Source organism: Phoca vitulina, unplaced genomic scaffold (assembly GCF_004348235.1).
Source record: "Phoca vitulina isolate PV1807 unplaced genomic scaffold, GSC_HSeal_1.0 scaffold627, whole genome shotgun sequence".
NCBI lineage: Eukaryota > Metazoa > Chordata > Mammalia > Carnivora > Phocidae > Phoca > Phoca vitulina.
In genome coordinates this window covers 1-8890 of record NW_022590314.1, presented here as the reverse complement: position 1 = coordinate 8890, position 8890 = coordinate 1, and the positions used below count along the sequence as shown (strand labels likewise).

General features: G+C 62.1%; 1 protein-coding gene across 1 annotated transcript; it reads left to right on the top strand.

Moving 5' to 3' along the window:
- Positions 1–708: 708 nt before the first annotated feature.
- Positions 709–3759, top strand: LOC116629333. The gene is made up of 2 exons (XM_032399634.1): positions 709–920; positions 2380–3759. The coding sequence occupies exon 2, from the start codon at positions 2447–2449 to the stop codon at positions 3674–3676; it is 1230 nt and encodes a 409-aa protein (XP_032255525.1). The 5' UTR covers positions 709–920; positions 2380–2446; the 3' UTR covers positions 3677–3759.
- The last annotated feature ends 5131 nt before the right edge of the window (positions 3760–8890 follow it).

Genomic DNA, 8890 nt, shown 5'->3' with positions numbered 1-8890 from the left:
GTTTGAATAGCGATTTCCTTAAGTGATCGCTTGTAGGGTGATGGCTCAGATTGGAGACACACCTTCGGCTCAGGTGGGAGGAGGTCTTGGAGGAGGGGACAGGGCCCCGAGGGACACAGACGGCCCCTCCCTTGGGTTATGAGTAGAACTGGGGAAAGGGCCAGTGATGGGGTATTGGGTGGGTTTCAGGAAACCGCCAGGAGGGGTGCAGCTCCCAGGCTGTTGTGTCCCCTTGGCCTGAGAGGGCAGGAGCGGGGGAGGTGACCCGAGCCCCACGTGGGTGTTTGGGGAGGCCACCCAGCAGCTGGGATCTTCTCTTGGAGGGTGCAGCCAGCCCCAAGGACACAGAGGATGCACTCCCACCCCTGCGCCTGGCCAGACCTGCTCAGCGAACCTGACCAGGAGCCACCGAGTCACACCCAGTCATCCCCGTCACTTCTTCCAGCGGGAGGGCCTGGTCCAGCAGCCAGCAAGCCCAGTGGCTCCAGCAAAGTCCCCATCACACAGATTTCCAGAGCCCCAGATCTCCAGACCCGAGGGCTCCAGCCAGAATCTTTTCTCAGAGGGGGCAGTGCTGTGCCTCTTCTCCCTGTCCCGCCATCCCCATTCTGCAGGAGGGGCCTCCCTCAACTCGCTTCCTTCTTTCGGTTTCCCACTATTTGTGCTTTAGCAGAGAGGCCTCTAGAAAGTGTTGGGCGCAGACTTCCTCTGTCTGGGGACAGCGCGGGGGAGGGTCCCAGCTGCCTCCCAGGCCTCCCCTGAGGACCCGCGTGAGGAGCAGCAGTGAGGAGCGAGCGGGGATTGCTGGCCGAGAGCCTGCACTCTTCAGGCCGTCGGGGCCCAGGACAGTGTCTGAGCCCCAGCGCTTAACCGTGGTGGAGCAAGTGCAGGTGCCCCCTGGACACGTCCTTACCCACGCGGTGAGAGAAAGGGGGTGGCCAGCCCTCCCGGAGCGGGAACCCTGTGAGAGCAGGCTTTCCAGGGTGTCCCCCAGAGCCTTGCTCCCCTGGTGTTCGTGCCACCTGGAAGGGGGTGGTCTGGGGGATGAGTCCCCTCCTTGTCACCCCCATGTGGGTGCCTTCCTCCCAGTCAGGAGGTAGAGCAGGTGGGGTAGGGGTCCCTGGGGAAGCAGGGAGTGGGCAGATGGGCTCCTTCCTCCTTCATCTCCCAGAGCTGCTCGCTTGTCCTCCTCTTGACTCTCCTGCTCCTGCTCACCCAAGAGGGGAGGGGTCTCAGCCGGGGACTGCCTGGCAGAGTGGCATCGTGGCCCACGGTATGCCCGTGAGGCTGGCCGTCACACCAGGGCTCCAGGGGGCAGGGTGTCTGGGCAGGGTCACCTCAGCTAGCTGTGGGCACACGAGAAAATCAAGAAAATCTCCACCGTGAGTGCTGGGGAGACGGTGCTCGGGCAGACAGACCTCTGGTGGCCGGAGCTGCAGCTCAGTGCTCTGTTCACTGAGTCTGAGCAGCAGGATCTCGATGTGAGGGTCTTGAGCGGCACAGAGACAGTCCCAGTGCTTTCTGGGACCTGTGACTGCCTCCCTGGAGCAAGTATTATCGAGGACCCATCTTCGTCCCCTCGGGCTCCGGACACAGCACCGTAGTCTGGGGCCTTAAGCAACAGTCATTTCTCAGTCTGGAGACTGGCGTTCTGGAGTCAGGGCGTCAGCACGGTCGGCTTCTGGTGCGGCCACCTCCTGGCTTGCCTGCTCGCTGCATCCTCACCGGTGGACGGCTGAGGCCGCCCTCCGGGCCCTCTTTATAGGGCACTCACCCCATCCGTGGGGCTCCACCCTCATGCCCCAATCACCTCCCAATACCATCACCTGGGGGTTAGGGCTTCAACATGCGAATTTGGGGGACACAAACATCCAGTGTATAGCAACCCCTCCTTCCCAGGAACCACATGAACCACAACTGAAGAGAAAGAAAGGACGGGAAGGTGTGGCCACCGTGTGCACCAAGCCTTTCAAAGCCAATGTCTTGTGGACATCAAGGAAGCCCCCCCACCCCAGATGAGAACAGCCAGGCTGATTCCTCAGAGCGCACTGAATTGGGGGTCCCATGACACGTGTGTGTGGCAGAGACCCAGGGACAGGCAGGGGAGTGGGAGACGTCGTAGTAGGAAGGGGGCTCAGGTGCCCCGACGGAGGCTGGGAGCAGACAGCTAGAAGAGGGGGGTCCTTGAGGTTGGAACGGGGAACATGCTGGCTTTCTCCAGTGGTCCTGAGTTGGAAGAGGGAGCGGTGAGTGGGAAAGCTGGTGCACACAGGACCCTCACGTCTGGTCACTGACCACCTCCTGGCAGGTTTGGGCCAGTGGTTCTGGGGGCTGGTGGTCCCATAGTCCGCCCAGTCAGTCTGTCTCCATCTCTTGCAGCCCGAGGGCAGTTTTCTTCTCTGGAGACCAGAGGCAGCTTCCAGGGCTGGATTCCCAGGCGGCGCCCATGGATCCTGGCCCTGCGGAGGAAGGTGTGGCCCTGGCCATCTCCCCACTGAAGCCCGGCGAGAAGTTCCACCTGTTTGTGAGTTACAGCAGCATGGACGCCATGTGGACGCGCGGGCTCATCAGCCGCCTGGAAGCGGACCTCCCGGGGCTGAGAATCTGCCTGCACGAGCGGGACTTCACCCCGGGCAGGAACGTCCTGGAGAACATGGCCGAGTGCATCCAGCAGAGCCAGAAGGTGCTGCTGGTGCTGAGCCAGGACTTTGTGCAGAGTCGCTGGTGCCTCCTGGAGGCCGACCTGTCCCTGTTCGGCTACTGCCTGGAGAGGAAGCTGGTCATCCCGGTCCTGCTGCGGCCCTGCCGGATCCCACTGCACCTCAGCCACCTGACCTACCTGGAGGCCACAGACAGCCGCTTCTACCTCAAGGTGCAGCATGTCCTGTGCCAGCCCAACCACAGTCTGGGGCGCGCCCTGCCCGCCCGGCACGTGGCCTCCTCCCTCTACAGCGGGAAGACCCTCCTGACCCTGAACTGCATCAACAGGGACAGCCTGCCCTCGTGGAAGGTGGGGTCCTTCAGCACCCTGGCCGTCCCCGATCCCTTGAAGGAGGTGTTGGAGGACCCCACGGTGTACAAGCATGCCGTGAGCATCCTGAACGGGGTGCGGTCCCCCAGGTCCTGCCTCCGGTACCTGGGCTGCAGGGTCCCCCTGGGCCTCTTCCTGATTGTCCTCTCCTTGGCAACGCTCACCCTCACCCTGGTTCTGGGGCACCAGCAAAACCCGCCGGCAAAGCGCTTCCTCCTAATCTCCGCCACCGTCTTTTTCTGCCCGCTCCTCATCGTCTTGGGGGTGAACAGCCTGTGCTGGTTCAGGAGATTTTCTCAGAAGAAGATGCGGGAGCTGGAGCTCAGAGTGGGCGAGGCCAACGTCCTGCTGGCGCCCCACTCCCTGCTGATGGGCTGTGACACCATGAACAAGCTGCACTTCGTGTACGTGCTGCTGGGGGACTGCAGGCGGGTCTTCCTGCAGGCCCCGCAGGGCGAGACCCTGTTCCGGGAGGCCCTCCTGCGCTTCTCGTCCAGCTACACCTGCTGCGTGGCCCACGCACACTTCCCCGCCTGCGAGGACACCCAGGGGGCTCCAGGCCACCTGGAGCTGGGCCTGTGCTTCTGCCAGTTCGTCTCTCTGCAGCTGAAGAAACACGAGGGTCTTGGGGTTAACCCCGTGTGATGACAGGAGGGGCCCCCAGGGCCGTGGCTGGCCCTGCAGACATGGCCTCTCTGAGGCCCGGGTGGTGCACACGGGACCCTCACGTCTGGTCAGGACCTTCACCCTCGCCGAGGGCCCCACAGCCTGCTCTGAAGGCAGAGGTGACCTCATCAGCCCAGGTGGCCTGACCGTTTGGGGAGGGGCTTTTTGTTGAGACTATGTAAGGGGAGGCTGGGGAAAGCAGCAGGTCCCCTTAGGATCTGGCCTGCTCTTCAGGAGGAGACGGTCACTGCCGCTGTCTGGGTGGCCAGTTCGTGTCCAGGGGACCAGGGCAGACCATGCTGGCTCCCCGTGGCCCCCTCCCTGAGCAGCTCTTCCAGGCACCTGCCCCTCATCCTGGGACACGGAGCGTGGGGATGCTGGGGTGCGCGGGGGCACCAGGCCGAGCGGAAGGACCCTGGGCCGTTCACCCTCCGCCGTCAGGGCGCCAGCACACAGCTGTCGACTCTGAGAGCCTGTGAGGGGCCAGCCGCAGCCATCGTGGCGGAACGAGAAGGCTGCGTGTGTCCTCCGCGTGGACGCCCCGTCGGACCCGGGTCTCCGCTCCCTCCTGGCCTCAGCCTCAGCCTGTCCCCAGCCTCCCTTTCTGGGCGGAGGGTGTGTCTGTGCCTGGGGGGCTGTCGCCTGCTGGAGCCCTGTTCTGCACCCTGGTCTGCTCACCTGGAGGCTGGCTTCCTGGGCTCAGACGTCACTCCGCACCCTGGTGTTTCTGCGCTTCTGCAGACGCTCTTCCCCGTGGGAGCAGGAGCTATCCGCAGACAAGAACATGAAATGCTTGAGCTGGTTCTGTCTGTGGGGGCGGAACAGGGGGCACCACGAGGCCGAGCTGCACGGCCCCCTCCGCTCTGAGCCCTGCCCGGGGGGTGGGGGTGAAACCCTCAAACCCCACACCCATGCCCACGTGAGGGTCAGTCAGGCTCCACAGAGACCCCCTCGGCTCCAGCTAGGGCAGGACTTTGGAAACGAGGGGTGGCCCCCGGGGCGCTACCTTGAGCCTCAGCTCATGTGTGTGTAAATGAGCAGTTGGCAGGTGATCTCCCGACAGATTTGAAGTTAGTGCTGGGCACATGTCCCCAGAACACCTGGGGTGCCCTTGGGCTCATGGCCAGGTGCCACACTGGTGAGTATTTGGCTCAGCTACTCTGGTTTGCTGACTTGCAAGCTCGGGCCCAGACCACAGCCACAGAGCAGCAAGCCCCTCATCTGACCCCCGAGCAGCCCTTACCCTGTGCCCACCTCCCAGGACCTTCTCCTTACGTGCCCCTTAGATAAGACCCCCCACCCCACACCATGGGTCTTACCAAAAGCCTGCTCTTGTGGTTTGAACTGACCAGTCTGGTCCTAGCTCAGGAGCCCCGGAGCACCCCACCCAGAGACCCCAGTATCAGCGGGAGCTTCTGATCCTGCCTTGTCTGCACTCCGCCTTGAGCACACTACCTTGACGTGGCCTCTCCAGGCATGCGCACACCTCCTCCAGGACCCGCGAGCAACCAACTTCTCTATTTCAACTTCTCTTGTGGAAGCACAGCAGTTCCTGTGGTCTGTTGCTGAACCAAAGCTCCCCACCCAGCAGCCTGGACACTTAACACGTGTTAATGGAACACAGAGGCTGGACTGCTCCCCTCTCTCCTGGGGCCAGGACTGCACCAGGAGGGTCACCCTCAACAGGAGACTGGCCAGAGCAGGTGTGTGAGGGGCAGAAAAGGGAGGGGCTCTGGACAAAGGGGGAATGTGAGCAAAGGCACAAGGTAGGACCCCGGGTCACAGGAAGACCTGCCAAATAGGGAATGGTCCCGTGAACCCCAGGGCTCGCTGGGTGGCTTTGGGTGCCGGAACTTTCTTGGGGGCAGTGCTTGGCACCAGGATCCACCCCAAGGGGTCCCAGCACCTGGTCTCTGAGATGTCCAAAGCAGGGGGCGTGGTCTGGGCCCCAGGCTGAGCAAGAGCCTCCCAGGAGCAGTGGGGACCCTCCAGCCCCCACAGTTGTGGCATGGGATGAGGACCCAACAGGCCCATCCATACCCACTGTGGGCCAGGGCCAAGCTCCCAGAGGGCACACACGGTCCTCACGGACACCGAGGGCCCACTCCAGGCCATATCAGTGGCTGCTCTGTCTGGGGATGGTGCTGGGGGCCTGCAGGCCAAAGCCCAGCTGTGTGCAGGGGCCCCCACATGTGCACACAGCCCCCCACTCCTCAGGCAGTATTCCCACCCTACAGTGCTGTGCCGTGTGGCCCAGAGACAGCAGACGGATGAAAGAGAGATGACAAAGTCCTGTCACTTCAAAAGGCCGTGATTTTTAAGGTCATGAAATAACACAGTTGTGCACACAATAAAAAGAAAACGTCTAAATGAACCACTTTATAGGACCGTTGATCTTTTACTCTGGCTGTGGGACATCCAAGTGGCTTTCAGATTGTGCCAGCTCAGAAGGCCAAGGAGGCTGGGCCTGTGGGGCCCTGGGCCTCCAGCCTGGAGTCCTCCTCCAGCTCCCCATGCGGTATCCAGTCAGCGCCCCAGTTCTTGTGCAGATCCCCCTGCTGGGGCCGGAGTGTCAGGCTTGGGGGGATGCTAGGCCTAGAGGAGTGGTACCCCCAGCGCCCTCAGCAGAGCAGGGTCTGGGGCTGGCTGCACTCTGCCCCCCACCCCCAGCCAACACCTACCCCCAGGGCTGCATGACCCAGACCCGTGGCTCCAGAGGGCAGGGAACCCAGCCTCCCCCCCAGCAGCCTGGACACGGGGCTGCCCCAAGCCACCCTGGCTGCCCTGACCCCTGTCCTGACCCACACCAGCGGTCAGGGATCAGATGTCTGAGGGGCCCTGTCCCCAGGCTGCCGGCGTTCCCACCCCCAGGCATACCTGCTGCACCCAGGAGCAGTGGCCTCCACGTGAAGGGGGAGAGGCCACCGCCTGCCTGACTTCCGTTGTCCTCCCGGGCCAGCCCCTCAGCTAGCCCTGCAGAGCACCCAAATGCACCCCCTGGGAGCTGTATCTCCTGAAGATGTCTGTCCTGGGCTGGTTCTCAGTGGGGTGACCTCAGGCAGGCTGGGGCCTGAGAACCCCACGGAGGGGCTGGGGCTCTAACACTGCAGTCCTGGGAGCACCTCGCCAGGCTGCTGGTCACTAGGTACCCCAGCCGCTGTCCGGGGCCAGCACTCAGTCTTGGTGCACCACCCACTGGTGTCCGCCCCGTGGGGCCTCTGCGGCAGCCCAGGGGCTGTCCATGAGATAGGGGATGAAGGCCTCCAAACTCCATTGCAGTTTGGGCCTGGCTCCTGTAGGGGTGACTGGGGCTTTCAGTGGACAGGCCCCAGGGCCCTATGAGACCCTTCAAGTCCTTCCGGGACTCCCCAGATTCCCTAGTGTGCCCCCTCCCCCACTGACCCTCCACCTGGCTGGCCTCTGCCCTCTGGGTTCTGGAGACCAGTTCTGGGGGGCGTCTATTCAAAACATGCATCAGGTCTGGGGCGCCTGGGGGGCTCAGTCTGTTAAGCGTCTGCTTTCGGCTCAGGTCATGATCCCGGGGTCCAGGGATGGAGTCCCACGTCAGGCTCCCTGCTCAACAGGAAGTCTGCGTCTCCCTCTGCCCCCACCCCGCTCATGCTCTCTCTTTCTCAAATAAATAAATAAAATCTTAAAAAAACAATGCATCAGGTCAACTCTGGCCAGTTCAAGGAGCCCTATTCAACACCCCAAGATAGCTGCCACCTTCTGCTTGCCCTCACCCACTGCCCCACCCTGGGGAAGGGTCTCCATCCAAGAGAACACGCATGTGGATCTGTGTGTGGGGACATCTGGGGAGGGGGGAGAGTGAGAGTACATGTGCATGCGTGTTTGCATGTATGTGTGAGTGTGCACGTGTCCGCCTTGCCTGTGTGTGTGAGTGTGCATTGTGTGAGTGTGTACCTTGCCTGCCTGCGTGAGTGTGCATGTGTGTGCATGAGCATGTGTGTGTCTGCACACGTGTGAGAGCGTGCACATGTGCGTGCACCTTGCCTCTGTGCACAGGAGTGAATGTGCATGTGAGTGTGCACATGTGTGAGTGTGCACGTGTGCACCTTGCCTCTGTGCGTGTGAGTGTGCACGCATGGGAGTGTGCACCTTGCCTCTGTGCACGCGTGTGAGTGTGCATGTGTGTGAGCGTGCACCTTGCCTCTGTGCACACGTATGAGTGTGCATGTGTGGCACATGCATGCAAAGGGGACCCTGGAAGGGTCACCACATCATAGGACTCCTAGGAAGGAAGAGCCCGTGTTCTGGTTCCTCTGTTCCACGGTCTTCCTCAAGCTGCAGCCCCTCAGGGTCACACCTGGGGCCCACTGCAGGGTCTCACTAGGGAGTCATACCTAAGGTCACACTGTGGGTCACATGTTGGGGTCACATGGTGAGGCCACACCCTGGTGACCCACTGTTGGTCCCACATTAGGGTCCCACTGCAAGGCCACCCAGGAGCCTGCAGTTCTAAGAGGTTCCAGGGTGCTGCGGCCGACTGCAGTGTGGTCACCCCCGTGAGCTGGGACTCCCTCCTCACTACCCCCTGCACAGGCTCACCTTTCTGCTCTCGGCAGCTGGCAGGGGCCTGGCTGGGGGAGGTGCTCTGTGCTCCCGGCACTATGAGTGGACACGCTGGTGTGTCTCCGTTTCTGGGACGGTAGCATTGGTGAAGGTAATGACCAATTGAGTAGAGGCCTCCTACCGCTGGATCCCGCCCCTGAATCCCCAGGCCTGGCCCTCAGTGTTTGCCTGATGGGGAAAGGCACCTAACCTTGCAAGGACCCTGAGGATGGTGTTTAAGGGCTGCACTTGAGAGCTGCCCTGAAGAGATGGGAGGATGTGATAGGAAGTGGGGGAGAGTCACAGAGGCGGGTGGGGGGTGGTGGTGCATAACAGCGTACCTCGATGGGGCTGGTGGGTGTCTGTGGGCTTGTGCGTGTACATCCTACCCAAAAGGGTGCAGTGCTCTGTGTCTGCCTGGTAGTTCCACAGTGGAAACCTCACCCAACCAAACAAAACTCATGTCCTACTTAAATTATCCCCTCATGTGTCGATCACACTGAGATGGGCAGCCTAAGGAAGCAGATCTGCCCTGCCCCTGAACTCAGGGTTAACTCACAAAGGACCCACACGGTGCACGCGGCGTGCCCAGTAGAAGGATGGCCGGCCCCAAAGACCATG

Coding starts and splice junctions, on each gene's coding strand:
- LOC116629333 (XM_032399634.1), top strand. CDS start 2,447: ATGGATCCTGGCCCTGCGGAGGAAGGTGTGGCCCTGGCCATCTCCCCA.